This window comes from Talpa occidentalis, unplaced genomic scaffold (assembly GCF_014898055.3).
Source record: "Talpa occidentalis isolate TD23 unplaced genomic scaffold, MPIMG_talOcc4v2.1 talOcc4.7, whole genome shotgun sequence".
Classification (NCBI taxonomy): domain Eukaryota; kingdom Metazoa; phylum Chordata; class Mammalia; order Eulipotyphla; family Talpidae; genus Talpa; species Talpa occidentalis.
Genome location: NW_023605083.1, coordinates 90650551 through 90676678, shown reverse-complemented (window position 1 = coordinate 90676678; position 26128 = coordinate 90650551). Strand labels below are relative to the sequence as shown.

Here is a 26128-nt window from a genome sequence, read left to right as displayed (position 1 = left end):
GAGTGCGGGTAAACCCTGTCTGGAGGGAAGGTCCAGGTTTGGGCCTAAAGGGGTAACTGGAGGCTTGCAGGTGGACTGGGGCGTGGTTACTCCTAGAGCAGCCAAGCCTGGGGGTATAACAAGGAACTTGAGGAATCCAAGTCCTGACTCCTCCGCCCCCCTCCGCCCCCCTCCCCGTCTCGCCCCGCAGGTGGTGGATCCATTCCCCGGGGGACAGTCAGCGGCCAGGCTGGATCGCGAGGGGTGGTCTGGGCCCGAGCGGGCACGCAGGCCTGAGGGGTGGCCTGGGCCTGAGGCGGCGGCCGGGTCCCGTCGGGCCGACCAAATTTAAGGGCCGGGCGAGGCGAGGGCGCCTGGATGGCAATGCCGTCGCTGGCTGCGCTTGGCCGGAGCACCTGAGAGAGTCGCGCGGCGAATTCTAGAACCACCCGCCGGGCGGGGAGGAGAGCGGCGCTGACTGGAGCGAGGGAGGAGCCGGCCGCCGCCGCGCGCCCGTGGGCGGGGCTTGGGCCGAGCCACCTCCTGGGCGGGGCCCGGCAAGAGGCTCCGCCCCCACGCGCGCCTCCGACAGCGGCGCCGGGCGCGGGTCGGGGGGCCCGGGTCCGCTCCAGGGGCCTCCCCCACCTTTCCCTGCTCCGTGGCGCTCGCAGCCCTCCCGGGTCGCGACGTCGGGGTTACCTTTGCGCGTCCGCACCTCGGTTCCCTGTCCCCTCACAGTGACCCCCACAGTCCGGGGGCCTTGCCCCTTTAATAGGAGCAGTCCCGGGCCCTTCTCGGGACGGCGCGCGCCCGCCGCCCGCGTGCGCGCGCCCGCCCGCCCCCCGCGGCTCCCCCGCCCGTCGCTCCCGCCCCAGCTCGCGCTGCCCGGGCGGGCGCCGGCCGCTGGCGCCGCTACTGCTGCCGCCCCCGGGGCGCGAGTCGGCCGCCCGCCGCCCGGGGACCCGGCGAGGGGCGGGGGCAGCGCCCGACAGGTCCCGGGTCTCCCCCACTCCCGTCTCACGCTTTCCGGAAAGTTTGTCCCTTTGCGTTCCGCCGATCCGCCCCGGGAACCCCGCCGCGACGAGGTGAGAGCCGGGGGCGGGGGGGCGAGGGAGGGGACGCCCGCGGAGGAATGTGCCGGGCTGGGGGGCGGGGAGCCCAGCCCGGGCTGTGAGACCCGGAGCCCGGGTTTGCGAGACCCGGCGGGGGCCGGCATAGCGCGAGAGCCGGGATCATGTGCTGTTTGTCCCGTGGAGGCGCAGAGAGGTGCCAGGCCCGGGCGGCCGTGGGTTGGCCGGCCAGGACAGGGTCCGCATGGCCGCCCAAGGAGGCCAGGGCAGGGGCCTGTCTGAGAACGCCGGGTGGGCAAGTTGCAGGTGGCCCGAGGCCCTCTTTCAGGCCCCTAGGCTCCCGCCCCAGTCGCCGCTCCTCCCTGAACAACACTACTCTACACTGCCCCGGCCGACCCCTGTACCTGCCCCCCAGTTCTTTACTCCGCTATCCCCGGGTCGTGCCACCGTTCCCTGCACCATTTGCCCCAGCGGCATCACCATTGTGTGTCCCCATCATTGTCCCTTTCCTCCCCTGGTCAGGGCCTGGGGGGTCAGGGCTGTTCTTCCTGAGACAGCCTGTGTGATTTCAGCTACTCCCTTCCTGTCCTGGGATAGACCAGCCCTCACACCCCTCCCATGCCCTGCCTAGTAACGCTGGTGAGGGGAGGCATGAGTGATAAGAGTTTGAGATCCTTTGGGACCACAGAAGGGGGGCGGGCAACTTTGATTCCTCTTCACAATCCTCCACCCTGCTGTCCGTGGGCGTGGGCTGCTCAGCCTCTCCTCACAGGGTGTGGGCACCCGATCACCCACATTCCTGGGCTCCTGCCTGGCACCTTCCCCAGGGCAGTGGACGCCATAGCACTAGCCCCAGGCTGGGCTGGGATCTTCCTGCTTCCTTTCCCTCCTCTCCTGTTTCAAGGAGTCCCCAGTGCTGCCTGTCCTCCCCAGAAAGACAGGTATTCTGGATCCTCCAACAGAGGAGCCCTGGGGGGTTGGTGGATACAGGATGACCCCACCCTGCCCTGCCCATTGTCTTGGATCCTGAGGAGGAAGTGCTGGGGGCTGGGCAAGGGGTTTGGGGCCCACAGGCAGGCCCTGTGGATCCCAATCCCGGACTGTACCTGCAGCCCTTAGACTTTGCCCATCAGCAATCTCTCCTTTGTGTGTGCATGTGTGTGTGGGTGTGTGTGTGTGGGTGTGTGTGTGTGTAGATTGTGAGCCCTAGCAATCTCTCCTTCTCTCCTTCGTGTGTGTGTGTGTGTGTGTGTGTGTGTGTGTGTGTGTGTGTGTAGATTGTGAGCCCTAGGTAGGAGCAGGTATGTTTGGGTCTTTCTTCTCCTTATCTCTCTTCTGAACTCCTAGTTATTGCTTTTGTCCCAAAGCTCCCTTCCCTGTCCAACGTTTCTGTGTTAACGTCTGTGTCTCCTTCCTTTCCTCCTTCCATTATTTCCTTTATAGCATGACCTCAATCTTGCCTTCTCTCCTCTGTCTGGTTTTCTTGGTGTCTGACTGTCTTCCCCTTCCTGCTACTCTCAGTGTCTCTGCCCATGTGTCCCTCTCTCTGAATTGTCCTCTGTCCAGTCTCCCTCTTTCTCTCTCTCTTCTCTATCTAAATGTTCAGTAGACTCGAGAGTGACGAGAAATAAAAATATCACTGTCCCTGTCCTTGGATTCACATTGCATTTCCACTCCAGAGGAACAACCATCCTTACCTTTTCTAACATTATCCCCAACCTCTTGCCCTTCAACCTTGGAACCCCAGACACATTTCTGGAGCCATAGGTGCCTCCTAACCGCTCTTCCCCCACAACCAGGGTTTCCCCCACAGCCCCAGCTGGTGTGGCCAGGCCCCAAGTGTAGGATGGGGCTCCCCCTACGAGGGCCGGTGGCAGCCAGAACTGATACAGCCCCCCTGGTCTGGGGCCAGGACGCCAGGTAACTCTGGGGTGATGGCCCAGGTCCCTGAAAGCTGGGATATGCCTGGGGAGAGAAGCAGGAACACCTTTGGGAGTCCCTGAGGAGAGTGACATTTGGGAGGAAGTCCAGGGGACTAGGAACTGGGTTCTTGAGGGACTGGGTAGCTGGGGAAAGGGTAATGGAGAGATTGATTCCTGGGAGAAGCTGGGAGGCAAGGTCTGGTTTCGCCCAGTGGAACTGATCGCCTCTTCTCTCTCTGTCCTTCAGCTGAGGAGGGTGGGAGCATCTGGAGCTATGGCTGGCGCCTCGGTGAAAGTGGCAGTGAGGGTTCGGCCCTTCAACGCCCGTGAGACCAGCCAGGATGCCAAGTGTGTGGTCAGCATGCAGGGCAGCACCACCTGTGAGTGAGTCCCTGGAGCCTGGCTGGGCACAGGCGAGACCATGTAGTCCAGTCCTGCTGGACTGAATAGGGAAGAAGACTGTGCTGGGCACAGAGCAGGTGCTAATTGTAAGGGCGGGGGCTGGGGCAGAATGGCCTTTCAGTGTTCCAGTCCCTGGGAAGGGGGAATGTTGGCTTGGAGCCCTCCATTGCCCAATCCAGGGAGGCAGCCCAGTGTGGGGGGGGCGGGTCTTAGGAGCCAAAATTAGCTTTGGTGCCTGGAGGGGGTTGGGAATATTAAAGGGGAGAGATGAACTAGGACAGGGATGGGGAGTGGGATGCCTGGATTCCAAGGGGCCATGGACAGGTTGGGAGTACCTGACTTTGACTTTCCTTCCCTTGCCCTTTTGCTCCCTCAGCCATCATCAATCCCAAGCAGAGCAAAGATGCCCCCAAAAGTTTCACCTTCGACTATTCCTACTGGTCACACACTTCGGTGAGGTCATCGGGTTGGGAGAAAAGCTAAACAATGAGGGATGGAGGGGATTTAGGTTCTGGGAAGGGGTGTTGCTGGGAAATAGGACCTCCTGGGGTTGGCTGGGACTGGTTGGGAGGACTAGGACCCTTGGGTGCAGTGGGACCCTCAGAATGGGGAAAGACAGAATTCCTTGGGATAATTAGGATAGGATCCTCAAGGATGGTTAGGACTATGGGGGGGAGGGGAGGGAGTGGTGCTGAGCGGGGCACACAGGACCTTAGGGCAATCATCAATGATGGGGTCAAGACTTTGGGACTTAGACATCAAAGTTATCTAGAACTCCTGTCATCTATCTCTGTCCCCTGCTCCTCCCCCCCTCTTTAACTAGGCTGAGGACCCCCAGTTTGCATCTCAGCAGCAGGTCTATCGGGACATTGGAGAAGAAATGCTGCTGCATGCCTTCGAGGGCTACAATGTGTGCATCTTTGCCTATGGGCAGACCGGGGCTGGGAAATCCTACACCATGATGGGGCGGCAGGAGCCCGGGCAGCAAGGCATCGTGCCCCAGGTACATGCCTGGTCCCTGGCAGGGCAGCCAGGGCAAGAGCATCTTTAGCTGGTCCTAGGGGAGGAAAGCAGGATCTAAGGGCTATGGAGCAGAGACTTGTCTCTCTGAAGCCATTAGTGATAGGGAATGTGATGGAGAGGGCCTGGCTGCAACCTGGATATCCAAGGCCCTTTGGAAAGGGGGATTTTTGCCCTTACCAGAGGCAACAAGGCTCAGTCAAAAGAACCAAAGCTTTGGCATTAGAGAGCCCTGGGTTTGAACCCTGGTTCTACCACTTACTATTGTTTTACCATTTCTCACAATGGCTTTCAAGTGTAGTTCTACAGGCTTGTGAGTCATAATCAAAGTGTTGACTGTTGGAAAAGCCAGTTGTGGATACAGCTCTGATCATAATCCCCCTGGCTGTGCAACATTGTGGGCGTACTCACTGGCCCACTGAATCCCAGCGCACTGAATACTAACCTATGGTCATTTCTGAACCTCTCTGAGGTTTTCCTGACTATGAAATCGGAACAACCTCAGAGGGGTTCGGAAATGACCATAGGAATGACCTGTCACTTTGGACAGGGTGCTGAGCACCGCAGGCATGCCGCGAACAGTAGCTTCTCTGTGTCCCCCTCTAGCTCTGTGAGGACCTCTTCTCTCGTGTTAGTAAGAACCAGAGCGCTCAGCTATCCTATTCTGTGGAGGTAAGCCCAGGTCTTGGTGGGTGGTAGAGAGGGGGAGGTGGGGGTGGGGGGGAGCAGAGTGATTCAGAACAATGGCAGTCTCCCGAGTCAGACAGCCTGGGCTGTACTCCTGGCTCTGCCAGTTACTAACTGGATGTGGGCAATTGATTTCATCTCTCAACTCCTGGGTTGTATGTTCACCTGTGAAATGGTGATGTTTAGATATTCCCCCACCCCTTGGTTGTTGGAGGTGGGGGGGAGTTCAGTGAGCCAGGTGCTTAGCCCCACACCTGGGGCAGAGTATGCGCTGTGTATGTTAGTCTCGATGACTTGAATTAAAGCCAGTGAATTTTAGGGCACGTTTCGTTGTCAGTATCATTGCTAGCTTTGTTGCTTCTCGTCTGCTTCTACACTCAGGTGAGCTATATGGAGATCTATTGTGAGCGGGTACGAGACCTCTTGAACCCCAAGAGTCGGGGCTCTCTTCGGGTCCGGGAGCACCCTATCCTGGGCCCCTATGTGCAGGACCTGTCTAAATTGGCTGTGACCTCTTATGCAGACATTGCTGACCTCATGGACTGTGGAAATAAGGCTCGGTGAGGCAGGCTGATGGAGTGGAGGAAGGGCATCAGGGTTAGGAAAGTGAGGCGGGACTAACTGATACTCTTGCCCCACTGCCCCCAGGACTGTGGCTGCTACCAACATGAATGAGACCAGCAGCCGTTCCCACGCTGTCTTCACCATTGTCTTCACTCAGCGCTGCCATGACCAGCTCACTGGGCTAGATTCAGAGAAGGTGGGACCCATCCCTGTACCCCATTCCCTCCTCCATTAATGCAACAATGATATGATTAAAGCATCCTCCTCCCACCCATGCTGGGTTGAGTGCCTCCTCTGGGCTCCCTCAGGCCCCCTCAGCTTCCCTAGCAGATCAGGATGTTACAGTCCCCTATTGCCTTGTTTGTCCTTCTGACTGGACTTCTTAGGGCAGGGTGGGGTCCTGCTGTGTCTGTTGTTCACACTGTGGGCATGTAGATATGGGTTCATGAGTAAATGAACAAATGGATGATGTTGTCTTTATATATTCCACTTCCTCCTTTTCACTTGCCCTGCCCCTCCTGGCTTTCTCCATTCCTTTCTAACTCCCCAAATTCCTGCCGGGTATCCCCTAATTCCCTGCTCTGCCCGCACTGACCCCAGTTACCTTCTTCCTCTTGCTTCTCACCCCAGGTTAGTAAGATCAGTTTGGTGGACCTTGCTGGGAGTGAGCGGGCCGACTCCTCGGGGGCCCGGGGCATGCGGCTGAAGGTGAGGGGGCTCAGGGGTTTAGGAGGGGTGGACTGGAACAGTGTTGGGGGCTATGTGTAGTGGTCTCTAATCACCCAGGGACTCTGGCTACCAGGAGGAAGAATGGGTGGAGGAAGGGGCAGGGGCAAGTGGATCAGAGTGGGTGAGGAGGGTCTCATTCCCCATGTTTCTTTTCCTTTTCCAGGAAGGTGCCAACATCAATAAGTCCCTGACTACTCTAGGGAAAGTGATCTCGGCCTTGGCAGATATGGTGAGACTTGGGGGTAGGAAGAGAAGAGGTTTTGGGAAAGGGGCAGAGGGGTAGCCCACCCTCACCCTCTTCCCCCTTTCATCCCTCAGCAATCAAAGAAGAGGAAGTCGGATTTTATCCCTTACAGGGACTCTGTGCTCACCTGGCTACTGAAGGAGAATCTGGGTGAGGCGCTCCTGCCCTGCTGATCCTGCCACCATCCCACTAGTCCCCTTTGAAACAAATAGCAAATCCCCCAGCACCCCTAGACTCTCAGCTAGGGTTTGAGAGCCAGTTAGCCTATTAATTCTCCCCCTGACCTGGGCAACATCTTTGAAGGTGCCCTGATGCTGAGAGCAAGGCCACACCCTCCCTGCCAAGCCTCACTGACCTGGCTCTGGGTGACCCCTTTCTTTTTTTCTCTTGGGTGACCCCTTCCTAACCTCACACCCACTGCTGACTTCATTGTCTTCCCACTGATCCCTGACTACCCAGAAAATGTCAGCTGTCCTCCTGACCTCACCCCAGCACCCTTGGACACCAGCTGTCGTAGTTAGCTCCACAACTCTGAGCTTTACCCTACCTCAGACAGTGACCCTGTTGGAGCCTGCCTGGACACTGAGGTCCCACTGACCCTGTGACCCAGCCTGACTTGTCTTAGGACACACCCCAGCTGAGGCTTGCCTCTCCTTTCCGGCCACAGGTGGCAACTCACGCACAGCAATGATTGCAGCCCTGAGCCCCGCTGACATCAACTACGAGGAGACCCTCAGCACACTCAGGTGGGGCTTCAGCTCTGGCAGGGCCACGAGCATATGACAAGTGCCTGGAGCACATAGTCTGGTAGCTCTGAACCCTGCTCAGGAGATAGTCAGCTCTCAACTCAGCCTCAATATTCTGAAACCTGGATGGGAGAGAGGAAACCAGACAGGAGACCAAGGGTCCTGTGTGTCTGTCCCCAGTTCCCATCCTCCTTCCTCCTCCCAGGTATGCTGACCGCACCAAGCAGATCCGCTGCAACGCCATCATCAATGAGGACCCTAATGCCCGCCTTATCCGGGAGCTGCAGGAGGAGGTGGCTCGGCTACGGGAGCTGCTAATGGCTCAGGGGCTCTCGGCCTCCGCTCTGGGAGGTAGGGCTCCAGGGGAGGGGCAGTTTAGGGATGCCCCTTAATCTTTCCTCTTTTGCCTTCACCCAGTCCTGGTGCCAAAGAGAATCACACACACACACACACCACAAAGACCTTCACATGCTCAGGGTCATGGAGACAGATAAGGAGAGGAGGCTTGCCACACTTGCGATGTTACAGGACTTCAAGGGAACTGGGAGAGTCAGGATTCAGAGCCACCTTGACAGGCTGAAATGATAAGAGCAAGAGAAAATGGCAAGTCCTGCATTTGTGCTTCAAACAGTAAATCATTAAGAGTAGGCTGCTGGGGCCCTGCTTGGACAGCATTCTTGTAAAGCAGCAGGAGTTCAGTTGACCATCAGCTCAACAGTGGAATGGTCTCTAAAACATAAACTTTGTGGGCCTCCCTGGTAGTGCAGGGGTTAAAGACAGTGCTATCAAGCTACTGCCAGCCAGTACAGCACGGGTTCGAGACCTCTCCTGTCTTGCCCGCTGCTCCCCTCAGCAGTGTATTTCAGTAGATCTGCCTGTTTTGCTTCCCACTCTCTCTGGTGAATCCTCTTACCCCCCGCACCTCTGGCTTACACCCCAGTTCTTGTATGTATAATAAGTAAATCTTTAAAAGTAAAATAAAATAAAACATAACTTTAGCTTCACTGACAACAAACAGCATGGCATTAGAGGACCTGTGTTTCACATTAATTGTGTCAGGTCTGGGGCCTCCCTGGTGGCGCAGCAGTTGAGCGCTGGGTTGCAAAGCTGCCCGCAGCCTCTGCAGCGCGGGTTGGATCCCTGGCTGCTCCCCGGCCACCGGAGGAGGGTCCCACATGGTGCGCAGACCTCTCCTGCCGCCCACTGCTCCCCTCAGCAGTGTACTTCGGTCCTTCTGCCTGCTCTGCTCCCTGCTCTGGCTCTGGTGAATTCTCTCACCCTCCCGCGCTTCTGACTGTACCCAGTGCTTGTATAAATAAACAAATTAATCTAAAAAAAAAATAGTTAAATTGTGTCAGGTCTGTACTCTTCAGTCTTGGGGTCCATCCCATTGAGGACAGTCAGGGAGTGAGGGGCCAGTGTGGGAAGTACGGATGTCAGCACTTGAGAAGTTAGATGTGATGACCACTTTCCCACATTTGAGGGTAGTCTTATAGGAGCAAAAATACTATCCAGGAGGGCAAAACTAGAAGCAATAGGTACATTTGACATGGGGCAGATGTTAGCTCAACATGGCTAACGAGCATAGACTGGGTACCATTTGTCAGAGTTGCAGTAGGAGGACATCCTGCTGGGAGGTTGACCAAATCTCTCTGGAAGTCCTTGCAGGCTGGTCTTCTGTGAAGCCTTCTTTTTGTTTCCCATCAGTTGCATTTTTCTTTAGCCTTATTCTCTAACCTCTTGCTCCCTCCCAGGCCTAAAGGTGGATGAGGGAAGTCCTGGAGGTGCTTTGCCAGCTGTATCATCTCCCCCTGCCCCAGCTTCACCCTCATCTCCCCCTGCACACAACGGGGAGTTGGAGCCATCATTCTCCCCCAACACTGAACCTCAGATTGGGCCTGAGGAGGCCATGGAGAGGCTACAGGTAGGTAGCTGGAGCTGGCAGGGGATGGAAATGTTGGCGCTCTGGGAGTGCAGTTCTCAAAAACCGGGCTTGAAGAGGGAGAAGAGATCCTAAGAGTGGCATGGCCCCCATGGTAGGTGCTTGTCCCAGATAATCCTGATCTCTGCCCACATATGTCCCCAGGAAACAGAGAAAATTATAGCTGAGTTGAACGAGACCTGGGAGGAGAAGCTACGCAAGACGGAAGCCCTAAGGATGGAGAGGTGTGGAGCACAGGGGAGGCCTGGGATGGAGTAGAGTTGGGAGGGGTGGGGAGGTGTTCTTGGGTAGCAATGATAAGAACAACATTTCCCTCTCCTTTGCCCACAGAGAAGCATTGCTGGCTGAGATGGGGGTGGCTGTCCGGGAGGATGGGGGAACCGTGGGTGTTTTCTCTCCAAAGAAGGTGAGTAAAGGGTTGGGTGAGAAAACCTAGGAGACTTTGGATGCTTAGAGAAGAGGGTTGGAGGTGGCAGAGTAATGAGATCTAACTCGGATTTCTGAGGTCTCTGAATTGTCCCTCCATCAATTCTGTCCCCACTCTTGCCACCTTCTCTCTGTGTTGTCCAGTCATCCCTGCCTTCTACCTTCATCTGACAGTCACCCAGAGAAGCGAGTGCTTATTAAGAGGTCAGGGACTTTAGGCAACATAGAATGACGGGGTCCCTGCCCTTAGTGGGATTTCAAAAGCTACTTAGAACCTAAGTATTTACAGACATAATCTTATACAGGTGTATGTGAGCTCACCCTTAATATTTATTTTTGGATTCATCAGATATTAGTTATAGTGGTACCTCAGAGAGAGGAAGAAGAACTGGGAAGTTGGGGTTGTTTGGCATAGAGGTTTTTCACTATATGCTCTTTTTGAATCATTTGAATATTATGTCCTGTGCATGTGTTACCTACTGAAAAAAGTAACTGAAAATACATTTTTAAAAGGATAACATGGGTAGACAAGATTGTTAGGCAGTGGAGGAGTGTGCACTAAACTGTAAGATGTCAATTGTAAATACAGCAGGAGGTTTAAAGATGGAAGCATCAGTGTAGCTTGGAGCTGTTATAGAATCTGGCTTCCCCAAGAAGGTGGTTTTTGGTAGGTAGAGCCTGAAAGATGGATGGGATTTGGGGCATAGAGAGGAGCAGAGAGGGCATTAGGCTGAGCATTCATGGTAGTGGTTACAGAAGGGGCATGCCGGTACCTGGGCACACTGATGTGTAGTAGGTGTTCAGTGTATCTTTGCCGAGAGGAAGGAAGGATGCAAGGCACTATCAGGCTCAGTTGGTGGCTGGTTCAGCTGGAGGCAGGCATGACATCCAAAAATTTTTAACAACCAGTGTGGTAGAGGGATGACCAGTCAGAATGGACATTGCTGTAGATATCCAGCATGGCTGCCTACTGATGAAGGGCTGATGTGGAGACCAGTTTGAGTAAAGCAGGAACTTCCAGTCCCACCAGGGAACCAGCCACACCCGTCTAGTCCTTGGAATAAAGCACAGTAGGATCAGGCCTTAAGTCAGATACACAGCTCAGGGCCAGACAGGGTCACTGGGAGCTGTCTGGAAGAGATGGAGGGTTACTGGAAGGAGGCCCTCCAGCTTTCCTAAGTTCAGGGCCATCTGGGTTACCAAGCAGGCAGAGATCTTTGAACAGGAGAGGAGTTTGCCTTGCCTGGTCCAAGGTGCAGCAAGGAAACGAGAGCTGTGGGTGCCAAGTGGGGCTGAAGGCCTGGTCTGGAGCTGGGCAGCTAGGGCTTTGGCATCCTGAGCACTGAATCTGGGGAAGGGGTCAGGGATGCCTTTCAGCATGTGCAGCTGCCACAGTGGCAGGGTTGGAGAGGCAGTAGAAAGTAGAGAAATTGGTAGGGTGGTGGAGTTTCTTCCCTGGAGGACTCACACAGGGATCCTGCCTGCTAAAGCCCAGGGGCCAGTGGAAGGGGGGTTTCTTTTTCATTGTTCTCATAAAAGTAGTATACACCAGAGGGAACTTGCAAATAGTACTCTAAGGTGGTAGAGTGAAAAGGCAGCCTCCTTTTCTTCCCACCCTTAGCTTCCCCTCCCAGAGGAAAGCTTATTGTCAATTCCTGAGGTGTTCTAGAGGCAGCCTGTGCATGCACAGGCATGTGTTGTGTGTAATTACCCATGTGTGCACAAATATTGGGATATTAGTGGCTGCATGCTTCATGCATTATTCTGCCCATGCTTTTTCATGGTGTCAGAATATTCTATTGTATAGTTGTATGATAAACTAATTTATTTATTTATTTAGCAATTTATTTATTTATGCATATAAGAACTGGGGTATAGGCCAGAGGTGCAGGGGGGCGGGGGTGAGAGGATTCACTCGAGACAGAGTGGGGAACAGAACAGGCAGATTGACTGAAATACACTGCTAAGGGGCGCAGTGGGCAAGGCAGGAAGATCTGCTGTGCCATGTGGGCCAGCTCCCTGGCCAGGGATCGAACTTACGCTGCAGTGGCTGCCTATAGCTTGATAGTGGTGAGACTTAAGCCCTTGCACCACCAGGGAGCCCCTGTTAAACTAATTTAATCCACTTCCTATTGATGGGCTTCAGTTGTTCCCCATTCATTAGTATTATGAACAGTGGACAATCTTAAATAGGTCTGCTCTGCAGAACAGATTCTTAGAAGTGGAGATTTTGGATCAATTGGCAGGTAAAATTTTGATCTATTTTGCCTGCGTGCTTCAAAGATTATAACCATGCCACTTTATACTCTCAAAAGCAAGGTACAAGAGACCCCATGTGTCCTCACTCTCTTCTACTTTTTGATCTTCGTCAATCAGATTGGTAACAAAAGGGTGTCAGGGTAGTGTGTTTTTGCATTTTCTCAAGAGGGGTGGGTGAGAATGAACACACTCTCATATTATTAAAGGGCCTGTGTATTTCAGAGGGAGAGCTGTTAGACTCACTGGGAAGTGGCTTTCATGGCTGTGGCTCCAACCTGAAAGTGGTCAGGTGGGAAAATGGGTGCTAGGAGGAAAGCTACACTTTGTCTTGGAGAGGAAGCAAGAGATTTCTGGGGCTCCCTACCCTCTGTGCCCCTAGACTTGCAGACTTCTCAAATTAGTGATTTGTGTGGGTGGGTGGGCCTAGTACAACTCGGAGCTGCCCACCCCCAGCCTTGACCTGAACAGCTCTCTGATTTATCTGTTTGACGTATTAGGCTCATAGGTAGGGTTTCATTGGAACAAAGGGTTCTAGGGCTGAACAAAGATTGAAAAGCACTGTCCTAAATCATGTCCCCTCTCCCAAGGGGTGGATCACTTTCTGCTTCCCAAGTCTATCGGTCCCAGGGCAGGCCTGACATTGCAGTATAGGGTGGGGATGTGTCCCTGGGGAGGAGAGAAAGTGTTGCACTGGTGTTGCTGAGGTGCATGTGTGTAGGGGCAGACAGGCCGATACCCATCAGCTCCAGCCATCATAGCTTGGGGCTCTGTTCAGAGCCTTGTGGGGCCTAGACTGCTGGCTCACTTTCCTACACCCTGTGCTTTTCTGCTTGTGTGTTTTTTTTTCTTTTTTTCCAAAAGATTTATTTATTTATGCATACAAGAGCTGGGGAACAGGCCAGATATGTGGGGGGTGAGAGGATCCACCAGAGACAGAGTGGGGAGCAGAACAGGCAGATAGACTGAAACACACTGCTGAGGGGAGCAGCGGGCGATCAGGAGAGGTCTGCCTCGCCATGTGGGTTTCTCCCTGGCTGGCCGGGGATTGAACTCGTGCTGCAGAGGCTGCGGATTGCTTCATAGTGTGGTGCTGAACCCCTTGTGCCACCAGGGAGGTCCTGCCTGTGTGGTTTTGTTCAAACTTCTTTGACCTGGAATAAGCAGCCTACTGTGTGTCCTTGTCCTCTGCATTCTCAAAGCCCAGCTCCCATGCTCTCTTCCATACAGTCCTCCTGGCTCTGCTGAGTTCCTGCAGTTCTTAACTGTGTGGTCTCTGCTGGTGAGCCGCTCCCAGGATAACCGCACCCAGCCCCTGCTTGACATTTCCACACCAAGTTTCATCTCCCCAGGCTGACCCTGGCAGGACAAGGACAGCAGCATGTGGGTGTGACTCATCTCCGTGACCTGCCCAGCACTTCACTGGGGTCTTACACATAGAAAGCCCACTGTAAATCCGTGTAGACTGGTGGCAGGGGATCTCGTGTTCAGTTGGAAGGGTTAGGCTTAGGCAAGCTTCCTGGAGGAAGTGGCATTTGAGACAGACCGTGAGGGATGGTGAAAGAAGTGAATGATTTTGACAGGTGGGGTTGGGGGTGGGGCCTGCAGGGAGGCTGTTCTGAAAAAGGAACAAGGCGAGCAGCTCCTGGGCTCCTGAAGCCAGCAGGGATGCAGGAGGCCTGCCTCCGGAGTGAGCACTCAGCAGCCCACTGGTCAGGAGCACAGAAGGAGAGAGTGGAGCCCCAGAAGGGGGCTTGGTTGAGGGGCTGGAGCCCGTCATTGAGAAGGCCCAGGGACCCTGGCGTACTTAGCAGGCTCAGGTCAGATGGGCACAGGTTGCCAGCTGGAGTGGTCTGAGTGGAGAAGTATGACAGCGATTGCATGGCATGAGCAGCAGTGGGAGAGCTGAGGAGATGGCTGGAAATCAGCCTGTGGCTGGTGGTGCAGAGGGCACAGACAGATATGGGCTGAGACAGCAGCAAGTCGGGAAGGTAACTTTCCTGGGCTTGGCAGCCAGTGGCGAGAAGGGGGATGGAGGCAATAAGGCTTGTGCATTGCCAGAGTTACATGCTTGGGGAGGGCGGGGTTTTGTAAGAGAAACAAGTCAGGAAAAAGTGCACTGGGGGAAGGGAGTGGGCTAGGTTTCTCATGTGGAGCGACATAATGATCAGCCAGGTATGTAAGATAGATTCCATCAGGGAGGCTCTGTGAAGCCCAGCTGCTGCAGTGACCCTGGCCCGAGGTGAAGCAGGTCCAGGGAAGGGCAGTGGTCAAGGAAGTATGCTATGAGAAATTCGTTTGCTTTATTTGCTTTTGAACTCAGCTGATACTTTATTATTTTTTTTAAGATTTATTTTTATGGGGCCTCCCCTGTGGCGCAGTGGTTGAGCGCTGGGTTGCGAAGCTGCCTGCAGCCTCTGCAGCACCGGTTCTATCCCTGGCTGCTCCCCAGCCACCAGAGGAGGGTCCCACATGGCACGCAGACCTCTTCTGCCGCCCACTGCTCCCCTCAGCAGTGTACTTCGGTCCTTCTGCCTGCTCTGCTCTCTGTCCTGGCTCTGGTGAATTCTCTCACCCTCCCGTGCTTTTGACTGCACCCAGTGCTTGTATAAAAAAATAAATAAATCTAAAAAAAATTATTAAATAAAAAGATTTATTTTTATTTATTTATACATATAAGAACTGGGGTATAGGCCAGAGGTGCAGGGGATGAGAGGATTCACCAGAGACAGAGCAGGGAACAGAACAGGTGAATCTACTGAAATACACTGCTGAGGGGAGCAGCGGGCGAGACAGGAGAGGTCTGCTGAGCCATGTGAGTCGCCTTCCTGGCTGGGGATTCAAACCCATGCTGCGGTGGCTGTGGATAGCTTCATAGTACTGTGACTTAACCCCTTGTGCCACCAGGGAGGCCCTGATACTTTATTTTTTAAACTGTAGTTATAAAAGTGATCTGGGCTCCTAAGAAATTCAAGCTGTAAGGAAAGAAAGGGAAATTACTAGCACCCTAACCCAATTCCTCTCTTGGTCTCCAAAAGTCGCAAGATACATTTTGAAGGAAGTAATAATGAGGCTTGGGGACCGAGGGGTACTGGGAAAGCAGAGCAAGAGCAGGTGGCTTCTGGTCAGGGACACTGGTGGGTTGAGGTGCCTTGAAAGAAATGGGGCTTGGGAAGGGTTGCTGTCCTGGAAGGAACTTCATGGATGGCAGTTTTGTAAGCCTCCTGTGTGTGAGGATAGGGTGGTTCACTCAAGGTGAGTGGTGTAAGTGGGAGCTGGGAGAATGGGAGTGTTTCCTAAGAGTGAGATGAGAGCAGGCATGCTGGAACCTTGGAGGGGATGGGTGTTCGCTGAACACCCCCTGATTGCTCCCTTCCCCCCTCAGACTCCCCATCTGGTGAATCTGAATGAGGACCCCCTGATGTCCGAATGTCTGCTCTACCACATCAAAGATGGCGTCACCAGGTAGCATCAACTTAGTGGTCTGTGGGGTGAGCTTTCCTTTTGGGGTGTGGTTCCAGAGGGACAGCTACACTGGTGGTTCCCTTTCCTGGTGACCTCACGGAGACACCCCAGGTCTCTGGACAGCTGCCTTCACTGGCATGCTTACTCCTCAGGCTTCCTGAAAAGTTCTGAGCCTGACTGCTCAGCAGTCACCATCTCCAGCTGCCACTTAGCTGTGGGTGAGACACTTCCCAGGACCAAACTCTCCCAATACTTTTGAGGATAGCTCCTAATTTACTGGGACAGAGGCGTCAGTGGGAAACTCGGAACACTGAATTCCTAGCTTCTGGCATCATTACTTTGTCATCCCTTGGTGGTATCCTGCCTGGGATGGAGTGGGAGAAGTAAAGTGTGACCCTGGTCCCATGTTGTTGGGGGACTTTGGTGGCAGACTTGGTGACAAAGGGCAGGTGGCTTCACTGACTAATGCTGTGGACCTAGTGCTCCATGTTTCTGATGTCACTTCCTGGAGTCAAAAGGGTAAGTGTGCCCCTTCCTCTCTTACCACAGGCATTTATAGCTGCCATACAGACTGTCCCCCACAACATGGCACCTTGGTGATCATCATGGTTGGGGAGTGAGACCTTAGTGTGAGCCACCCTAAGGAAGCATGGGGGACCTGTGACTGAGGGCACATAATCTATTTCCTACTTCCCTTTGCTCTGTAACACAGTAACTAAGGAGATGGGCTTTGGAGTCAGGCAGATCTGGGCTCAAATTCCAGTTTAACCACTGCCAGACCACTTGATCTGGCCACTGACTTCATCTCTGTGAGCCACAACATTCTCATCTGCAAAATCGGAAGACTTATGCTTGGCTCTTTGAATTGGATGAACTTGTGTTCAGATGGAGCTTGGCCTGTGTCTGACCCATGCTCAGAAAGTGTTGATTATTGCTTCCCTAGGGTTGGCCAGGTAGATGTTGACATCAAACTGACCGGGCAGTTCATTCGAGAGCAACACTGTCTGTTCCGCAGCATCCCTCAGCCGGATGGAGAAGGTAATAGCTGAGGAGGAGAGAGTGGAGTGGCCAGACAGTGAGAGACTGTCTCAGGTCCCAAGCTACACACTGGGTTGGTCACTGGGTTTGGTCATAGAAAGGGATATGCCCTCACCTCAGAGGGACTCTGAGCTCATAGTCAGCAGCGAGCTATCTGTGCCCACCCTGGGAGTACAGACTGCTGCAATGGGCCGGGGTGTGGCAGGGCTTCCCATGCAGAAACACGACGCTATGGCTCTCCTGAGGGCAAGGCTTTGGTAAGGAGAAGATCCCTGGTTCTTCCTTGATTTTTTTTCTTCTTTTTTTTTTTAGTTTAAATCAGCAGCCTGGTGATTTTTTATGAAAACCTGTATTTATTTTAATGAATTATCTGATTCTGTCTCTGGAAAACCTGCTTATTTATCTAGCTATGACTGTAAAAGTTTCTGGGGGCTAACATCCCTCAGGTTTCAAAACTTGGAGAGATTTTTAGCCCCTGTGTGGCCATAGTAACAAAAAAATCTTTTAGGACTAACTGGCCTGACATACCAGCAAAACTACTCATGTGGTTCAGGGTGTCACCATTGTGTTCTGGTTTGGTCTTTCTCTTTTTTTTTTAATGGAATTGTTTGGGTTCATTTAAGCCCAGGAGAACTGTGCTCTGGGAAATTAATTGGGCAGAGAGGCAGGAGGTATCACACATGAATGCTAGAACCTGGGTATTGTCTCAGAGATCTGGACGAACTACCCGCCTGCCGTCTTTGAGGGGCTTGCATGGTCAGCGTTATCTTTATTAATTTTTTAAAGATTTAGTTATTTATGTATACAAGAACTGGGGCATAGGCCAGAGGTACAGGGGGTGAGAGGACTCACCAGAGACAGAGTGGGCAACAGAACAGGCGGATCTACTGAAACACACTGCCTCTGAGGGGAGCAGTGGGCAAGACAGGAGAGGTCTACTGCGCCATGTGGGTCAGTTCCCTGGCTGGGGATGGAACTCATGCTACAGTGGGTGGCGACAGCTTGATAACACTGGGACTTAACCCCTGCGCCACCAAGGAGGCCCTGTCAGCATTATTTTTTATTTTTTTAAGATTTATTTATTTATGCATACAAGAACTAGGGTACAGGCCAGAGGTGTGATGGGCGAGAGGATTCTCCAGAGACAGAATGGGGAACAGAACAAGCAGACTGATTGAAATACACTGCTGAGGGGAGCAGAGGGTGAGACAGGAGAAGTCTGCTGCGCCATGTGGGCAGCTCCCTGGCTGGCTGGGGATCAAACTCGTCCTGCAATGGCTGTGGACAGCCCCATAGGTTGCGTCTCAACCCCTTGTGCCACCGGGGAGGCCCCTAATTTTTTTAAAAACATTTATTTATGTATATAGGAGTGCAGGCCAGAGGTGCAGGGGATGAGAGGATTCTCCAGAGACAGAGTGGGGAGCAGAACAGGCAGATCTACTGAAATACACTGCTGAGGGGAGCAGCGGGTGAGACAGGTGTGGTCTATGGTGCCATGTGGGTCACCTCCCTGGCTGGGGATTGAACTTGTGCTGCAGTAGTTGCAAATAGTTTCATAGTGCTGTGTCTTAACTCCTTGCGCCACCAGGAAGACCCCTATTTTTTTTTTTTAAATAAGAAAAGTCACTATCATGTAACTTCTAGCTTAAGTTTAAGCCATACCCGTCAGGCTTCAGTTTGGTTCAGGGTCAGCACATTAACGCAGTCGTTCTGGTCTGCTTCAGGTCCCTAGTGGCTGCAAATGCTTCCGGCACTGCAGCCTGCAAGTGGTTGAATCAGTTCAGCCTAGCGAATTATTGTTGAGTTCCTGTTCTGTGGTTCCCTCAAGCCATGTGCTGCCACAACACCAGAACCATGCAAGGTCGAGGAGTGAGCCTAACCCAGAGCTCAGAGTGTTTGTGGAGATGACAGGCATGGAACTGTTAAATCACTATAAAAGCAGCTGTGATGACTCTGTCCCAAAGGGTGGGGGATAGAAAGATTTAGTCCATTTGGGCTTGTGTTCTTTTTTTTTAAATATTTATTTATTTATTTATACAAGCACTGGATACAGTCAGAAGCGCGGGAGGGTGAGAGAATTCACCAGAGCCAGAGCGGGGAGCAGAGCAGGCAGAAGGACCGAAGTACACTGCTGAGGGGAGCAGCGGGCAACAGGAGAGGTCTGCGCGCCATGTGGGACCCTCACCTGGTGGCCGGGGAGCAGCTGGGTATCGAATCTGCGCTGCAGAGGCTGCGGGCAGCTTCGCAACCCAGCGCTCAACCGCTGCGCCACCGGGGAGGCCCTGGGCTTGTGTTCTTAACAGCAGATTTCAGACAACCAAAGACAGGCCGAGGAGGTGGGCAGCACTAACAGAGGTGTGAACATAGAAGAACAGCTACTGCTTAATGACCATCTACTTTGTGGCTTTGCATTTTCTCACACAGCTCACACCTGAGAAAACTGGGGCTTTTGGGGATTAGGGAGTCTGCACAGAGCTAGAAGAGGGCAGAAATAGATTCAGATGCAGCGAGGCAGACTTCAGGAGTGTGCCTTGAGCTCTGCCCCAGGCCGTCTTAATACAGGTCCCTGTGGGTTTATACCTGGACAGACTGCCTTGGCCGGGCCTCTCCTGGCCCCATTTTCCCTCCATAACACCCATTTCCTTCCTGGCTTCAGGTTACCTGCTTATTTGCTTGTTTATTGTCTGTGTTACCAGTTGGAAGTGAGTTCTTTGAGAGCAGGGGTTTTAGTTTTTATCTCCACTGTATTTTCAGGATCTAAAATAGTGCCTGGCATATTGCAGAGGTACTGTGTTTGTGGACTAGATGAGTGAATTTTGGGGCATGGTAGCAAATAGAGGTGTTGATAGACTGGTACCCATTGTAGCCACCTCATCCTCTCCTCTGCCACCTTCCATGCTGTTCTTTTTTTTTTTTTTTTTTTAAATATTTATTTATTTATACAAGCACTGGGTACAGTCAGAAGCACAGGAGGGTGAGAGAATTCACCAGAGCCAGAGCGGGGAACAGAACAGGCAGACTTGAAGAGGTACACTGCTGAGGGGAGCAGCGGGTGGCAGGAGAGGTCTGCGCGCCATGTAGGACCCTCGCCCGGAGGCCGGGGATCGAACCGGTGCTGCAGAGGCCGCGAGCAGTTTCGCAACCCAGCGCTCAACCGCTGTGCCACCGGGGAGGCCCCTTCCATGCTGTTCTTAGCCACTTGTTGATGCTTCAGCTTTTTGTCCATCCTCCTGCTCTTAATCACTTTTGCTCCTTGAAATCCACGCCTCCCCTCAAGTGTTGGCTTAGAAGTTACCACTTTCCCATGATCATTGCAATTCTCTGTCCCTAAGTTGAGTTCCTCTCTGCCACAACTTCAGTAGTCTCTTCTCTGCCGTGAATTAAAATTCATTTTTTTTTTAACTGAAATCTTCTTCTTTTTTTTTTAAGATTTTATTTTATTTATTTATACAAGCACTGGGTACAGTCAGAAGCACGGGAGGGTGAAAGAATTCACCAGAGGCAGAGCGGAGAGTAGAACAGGCAGACTGACGAAGTACACTGCTGAGGGGAGCAGCAGGCGTCAGGAGAGGTCTGCGCTCCATGTGGGACCCTTACCTGGTGGCCGGGGATTGAACCGGCGTTGCAGAAGCTGCACAGGCAGCTTCACAACCCAGCGCTCAACCGCTGCGCCACCGGGGAGGCCCTAAAATTCATTTTGACTTTATTGTTTTTAAGATAAATAGCAAAATCTTACTCTTATATATCACTTTACCTAAGCCTATAAAGAAAGACTTCATTATCCTGTTGTATAGACACTCACAGAAGTTAGGTCACTACTAGCTCAGTGTCTCTCAGCTAAGGAGTGGCAGAGCCTTTTGAAGATAGGAGTCCCTCTGCCAGCGGGGCACTGCTCCTTGAGGCCTCAGGCAGCGTGTGTCCCAGCCAGCACTGGTTTCCATGACCTGTATGGAGGGGCATGAGGTGTTTGGTAGGGTGGACTTTATCTTGTCCTATGAGGACAGGTCTCTTGGCTGTGGCTTGAGAGTACCCAGCTGGCAGTTTGCAGGATGTGTCAGACAGAAGTGGGCTTGGAGCCTGCTGGAGGAATCCAGGTCCAGCCAGGAATAGTGTTAGTTGGAAAGGAAGGAACGGAACTCTGGAGGACATGGTGACCATTTGGGCATGAGAAGCAGTCTTTTGAGAATTGCTGGTTTCCCAAGCCGCTGATGAAGAGGGTGGTGGTGGGTGAGTAGGGAGCCCCTGCAGAGGTGCCTGAGGATTGTAGCTGGGGCTCTAACCCTCCTTCTGCTCTTCCTTTCCTGTGCTGCCTGCCACCAGAGGGGCCATGGCACCCTGGACAGGTACTGGGGGGGTGGGACTGAGGGTGCATGTATGGTTCTGGGGGTAATGCAAAGTGGGAATCTGTGACCATCACCCCCCTCTCCCCTCCAGGGTCTAAGCACTCCCCTTGTTCTCTCCCTGCCTTAGTGGTGGTCACCCTGGAGCCTTGTGAAGGAGCCGAGACCTACGTCAATGGGAAACTGGTCACAGAGCCACAGGTGCTGAAGTCAGGTAAAAGAAGTGCTGTGGGGTGAGGGTTCTGGTCATGCTGCGTGTGGGAAGTCCTGGGGCAGACCTTTCTGGGTGACTCCTGGGACAGGACCCAGAAATAAATAGGAAACAGTACAGGATATGCAAAAGGAACCGGGCAGTGAAGGTTATGATTCAGGTTTTGGTTTCACTTGCTATCCCAGGGCAGCAGGAAGAGAATGGCAAGCTCCCTTGTTCCCTTTGGCTGTCAGGGACCGGGTGCTTCCTAGGCAGCTGGGGAAACCTTGGCTCTGACTGCCCTCAGACTTGGAATGGTGTCGGGACTTGTGCACAAGACCCTTTGCCCCTTGGGCGTGGGTTTGCTGCTGTAAGGGAGCGAGTCCACTTTTCCCTCCTCCGGTCTGCAGGGAATAGGATTGTGATGGGCAAGAACCACGTTTTCCGCTTCAATCACCCGGAGCAGGCACGCCTGGAAAGGGAGCGAGGGGTCCCCCCACCCCCAGGACCGCCCTCCGAGCCCGTTGACTGGAACTTTGCCCAGAAGGAACTGCTGGAGCAGCAAGGCATTGACATCAAGCTGGAGATGGAGAAGAGGTATGAGGAGCAGATCCCGCACCCTGGCGTTCTTGGGGCCCTCCCTGCCAGGTCCCAGCCCTCAGTGTCAGATGCCCCATTGAGGTAGTTCTAGAAACCACATGGTTCTTCTTCCCTTCCCTACCCAACCCCAGGCTGCAGGATCTGGAGAATCAGTACCGGAAAGAAAAGGAAGAGGCTGATCTTCTGTTGGAACAGCAACGGCTGGTGAGGAGTTGGCAGGAGATGGGTGGTGGGCCCATGAGCAGCCCAGCAGGCAGCGCTTCTGCCTGAGTCCACTTCTGGTTCCTGTCACCTGGGCCAGATGGGAAGGGGGCATGGGGATGAGGGATAGCATGGGTGTCAAGGAGGAAGCCATTAGTAGGGAATGTGACTTGGAGAGGAAAGTGTATGTAGGGAGCTAGTTCCCCTCAAATTGACCTGGGCTTCCCAGACTTGAGTCCATCCTGTATGGCCTGGTGTGTTTTAACCATATTCAGGTATCACCTGTGCTATTACTTACTTTTAAATCTGTAACCTCATCCTGAGCAATAGTATAAAGGCAAGAAAGCTAGACTAGAAATGCCACAGATAACACTTATGGATCACGTTCTCTGCACCAGTCCCTGTTCTACACACTTGGCACATGTTAATCCTCAGAGTGTATCCGAGGGAGGTGCTGCAGCTCTGTCTGCTGTGTGTAGACAGCAGAGGTTAAGCCATCTGTGCAGGGTTGCGCGGTTCTCATGGTGTTTCTGGTGTCACAGTGAGGTGCTCAGTCCTCTCCTGACCTCTCTCTGGCCCTAGTATGCGGACTCTGACAGTGGGGATGACTCCGACAAGCGCTCCTGTGAAGAGAGCTGGCGACTCATCTCCTCCTTGAGGGAGCAGCTGCCCCCCACCACGGTCCAGACCATTGTCAAACGCTGTGGCCTTCCCAGCAGCGGCAAGCGGAGGGCCCCTCGGAGGGTGTATCAGATCCCACAGCGTCGGCGACTGCAGGGCAAAGACCCCCGCTGGGCCACCATGGCTGACCTGAAGATGCAGGCAGTAAAGGAAATCTGCTATGAGGTGGCCCTGGCCGATTTCCGCCATGGGCGGGCTGAGATCGAGGCCCTGGCCGCCCTCAAGATGCGGGAGCTGTGTCGCACCTACGGCAAGCCTGAGGGTCCTGGAGATGCCTGGAGGGCCGTGGCCCGGGATGTCTGGGACACCGTGGGCGAGGAAGAAGGTGGAAGTGGAGGTGGCGGTGGTGAGGAGGGAGCCCGAGGAGCAGAGGTGGAGGACCTCCGGGCTCACATCGACAAGCTGACGGGGATTCTGCAGGAGGTGAAGCTGCAGAACAGCACCAAGGACCGCGAGCTGCAGGCCCTGAGGGACCGCATGCTCCGCATGGAGAGGGTCATTCCCCTGACTCAGGTAGGGAGCTCCCTCTTCTCTGCTTCTGCTCTGCTGCTCAGCAGTCTGAATCTCCTGTTATAAATTCCAACCTCCTTCCCCCTCTTCCTTTAAAAAATCTTCTTGAAGCATAATACAATTTTTGTGGCTATAGTTTGTGACTTACCTGCTTCACGATCAGCGGGACTCTATTTAAAAATGCAGATTCCTGGGATCCACCCCAGACCAGTTGATTCAGCCTCTTTGGGGATGAATCTGCATGTATAAGTACCATGTGTTTCTGAAGGACAGTAAAATTCAAAAATCATTGGTACAACATGCACAATTTTTGTTACCACTCAAAAAATGACCTCGCGTCCACTCATAACCTGAACCTCTCCCATGGCTGATCCTGTGCCCACTGCTTTTTCTGTGTCACTTCAAACACTCACAGTGGCCTTGTGAGTGATAGTATTATCACCGTCTCTGTTTTATATGTAGTCACTCTACAAGTAAACCTTGGAGTTCCTGTAATGCTAGACACTGTGCTGGCCACACAGCAGACAGAATTTCTGCTCTATAACAGCTCGCCTTCTTTAGGGCAAGGAGGTGACAGAAAGCCCTTCTTAACAATAGTTCATGATTATTGAAGGCTTAAATCTGTGAACACAGCTCCTACTCCCCTTGCTCACCTCAGGCTTCTTTGTTCCTGAACTTGTTGGTATGTTCCTACCTCACGGCCTTTGTACCTGTTGTTCCCGCCGCATAGAATCCCTCTTCTTCAGATAGCCTTAGAGCTTGCTTGTCACTTCCTTCAGGTATTTACTAAATATATAATAACTTTTCAGTGAATCCCTTTCTGTTCATTTATTGCAGACTCTCTACCCTGGTCCTCTATCCCTCCCTTGCTCTGTTCTCCATCTGTATATATGTATTTATATAAGGTACACTATCTAATATAGATGCTAAGTTAATAAATACTTATAATGTATGTTAAATATTGTAAATGTATGTACTTACATTTAACTTTCATTGAAGTATATGACATGTGTCCCATACTATATCTTTTTCTTAAGAATTTATCAACTGTCTCACCCCACTAAAATGATTCCAGGGATTTTTCTTCCCTTTGTTGACTGCTGTGTCCACTGGGAACGTCATTTATTTAACAAATATTTAGCCAGGCGTGGTGGCGCACACCTGTTGTCCCAGCTACTTGGGAGGCAGAGACAGGAGGATCGCTTGAGTCCAGGAGTTCTGGGCTGCAGTGCGCTATGCTGATCGGGTGTCCACACTAAGTTCGGCATCAATATGGTGACCCCCCGGGAGTGGGGGACCACCAGGTTACCTAAGGAGGGGTGAACGGCCCAGGTTGGAAACAGAGCAGGTCAAAACTCCCATGCTGATCAGTAGTGCGATTGTGCCTGTGAATAGCCACTGTACTCCAGCCTGGGTAACATAGTGAGACCCTGACTCGAAAAAAAAAAAATAAAAAAAGATTAAAAAAAAAAATTTAGTGAAAGCTTACCATGTGCTAGGCATTGTTCTAAATACTTTACATGGTTTTCTTGTAAGTCTTACAATCACCCTATATAGTAGGTACTATTATTACTGATGTCAGGAGTAGACTGAGGCACAGAGAGGTTATAAGCCAAAGATCCAGGACACACAACTAGAACGTGGCAGGCAGGCCAGGATTGACCTCACACTATTGGTTTCCCAGGCCTGTGCCCCTAAATCACTATTCTAGCCCCTTATTTTCAAGCCTGACTTGGGGCTCCTTGATACCCAGCTGCTCCAGGGCCTTCTAACTTCTTCTGAATTGTCTTGTACTCAAGACTCAGCTCTCCTCACACCCCTTCTCCTCTCTCACCACTTCTCCCTCTCAGGATCATGAGGATGAGGATGAAGAAGCCAGTGAGGCCACCTGGGCTATGCCCCAAGGGTCAGAGGCTGAGGAAGATGGCCCCAGTGACCGTGTGCCGTCAGCCCGGCCCCCCTCGCCACCCTTGTCAAGCTGGGAGCGGGTGTCTCGGCTGATGGAGGAAGACCCTGCCTTCCGTCGAGGCCGCCTTCGCTGGCTCAAACAGGAGCAGTTGCGGCTTCAGGGACTGCAGGGCGCTGGGGGCCGGGGTGGGGGACTGCGCAGGCCCCCCGCCCGCTTTGTGCCCCCTCACGACTGCAAACTGCGCTTCCCCTTTAAAAGCAACCCACAGCACCGGGAGTCCTGGCCAGGGATGGGAGGTGGGGAGACCCCAGCTCCACCCCAACCCCCTGAGGAAGTCACTCCTCCTCCTCCTCCTGCCCCCCTTGCCCGAAGGCCCCCTAGTCCCCGCAGGTCCCACCGTCCCCGCAGGAACTCCCTGGACGGAGGGGGCAGATCCCGGGGAGGGGGTTCCACACAGCCCGATCCCCAGCATTTCCAGCCCAAAAAGCACAACTATTATCCCCAGCAGCCCCAACCATACCCAGCCCAGCGACCCCCAGGACCCCGCTACCCCCCATACACTACTCCCCCAAGAATGAGACGGCAGCGCTCAGCCCCTGACCTCAAGGAGAGCGGGGCGGCCATGTGAATCCCATGTCCTGGGCAGAGAGGGCCTGGTGGGGCCCCTTACTGGGAGGAGAGAAGGCTCCCAAGACACTGCTTCCCCAGAAGCCCTGGGGCAGGGAGGCCCTGGAGATGAGAGAGAAGGTCCGAGTAGGTGATAAAAGACGAAGGGGTGACTGGGCTGGAGGCGGAAGGAAGGAAGGAAGGAGGGAAGGAAGGAAAGGGGCACGGAGTTGCCAGGAGCAAACCAAAGTGAAGGAAGAGTGATAAGAAGCTGCCTTGGGGCCACCCCTTGCAGAGGGGGAGGTCCCACAAACGCTGCTATGGGTGGGGTGGGGGGCTGGGGTGCTACGTAGCCAGTGTTTGACTTTCTTTTGAAGTGGGGGCAAAGGGGAGAGAACCAAGAGTGAGGCAAGTTCTCCTCCCTGCCCCTGTCTGTCTGTCTGTCTGTCCGTGGTGGGTTTCTGTTTCCAGTGTGGTGGGATCGTGAGTCATTCCCCTCCCCTTCAGGCCTCCTACTATATTTGGGGGATCTTTCTGGTTTCTGGTGTGGCCAGGGTCCCATGTGGGTGTGGGATCCTTCAATAAAGGATAGCAAACAGGA

General features: G+C 53.4%; 2 protein-coding genes across 6 annotated transcripts in view; one reads left to right on the top strand and one right to left on the bottom strand.

Annotated features, from left to right (window-relative positions):
• The window catches only part of INCA1 (inhibitor of CDK, cyclin A1 interacting protein 1), a 10764-nt gene extending 9696 nt beyond the window's left edge, over positions 1-1068 (bottom strand). For 2 of the 4 annotated variants that reach the window (XM_037491715.2, XM_037491719.2), the window contains exon 1: positions 396-485. The gene's annotated coding sequence lies outside the window, so the exon portion shown is untranslated. Of the gene's footprint in view, positions 1-395; positions 486-678; positions 781-1000 lie in introns of those variants that run through there. The other 2 variants (XM_037491718.1, XM_037491717.1) reach the window with 2 other exon arrangements.
• On the top strand, positions 853-26128 carry KIF1C (kinesin family member 1C). 2 transcript variants are annotated; one of them, XM_037491713.1, is made up of 23 exons: positions 853-1064; positions 2849-2969; positions 3219-3351; positions 3750-3826; positions 4197-4376; positions 5000-5065; positions 5462-5640; positions 5729-5840; positions 6275-6352; positions 6537-6602; positions 6692-6767; positions 7285-7363; positions 7569-7714; positions 9118-9287; positions 9450-9529; positions 9636-9711; positions 15373-15452; positions 16396-16490; positions 20961-21044; positions 21431-21617; positions 21752-21824; positions 22404-23015; positions 24863-26128. In XM_037491713.1, exons 3-23 carry the CDS (start codon positions 3246-3248, stop codon positions 25547-25549), a joined length of 3309 nt encoding a protein of 1102 aa, XP_037347610.1. In that variant the 5' UTR covers positions 853-1064; positions 2849-2969; positions 3219-3245; the 3' UTR covers positions 25550-26128. The 2 variants fall into 2 exon arrangements, with proteins under 2 accessions (XP_037347610.1, XP_037347611.1); XM_037491714.2 differs by lacking the exon at positions 2849-2969 and having other exon boundaries at positions 931-1064.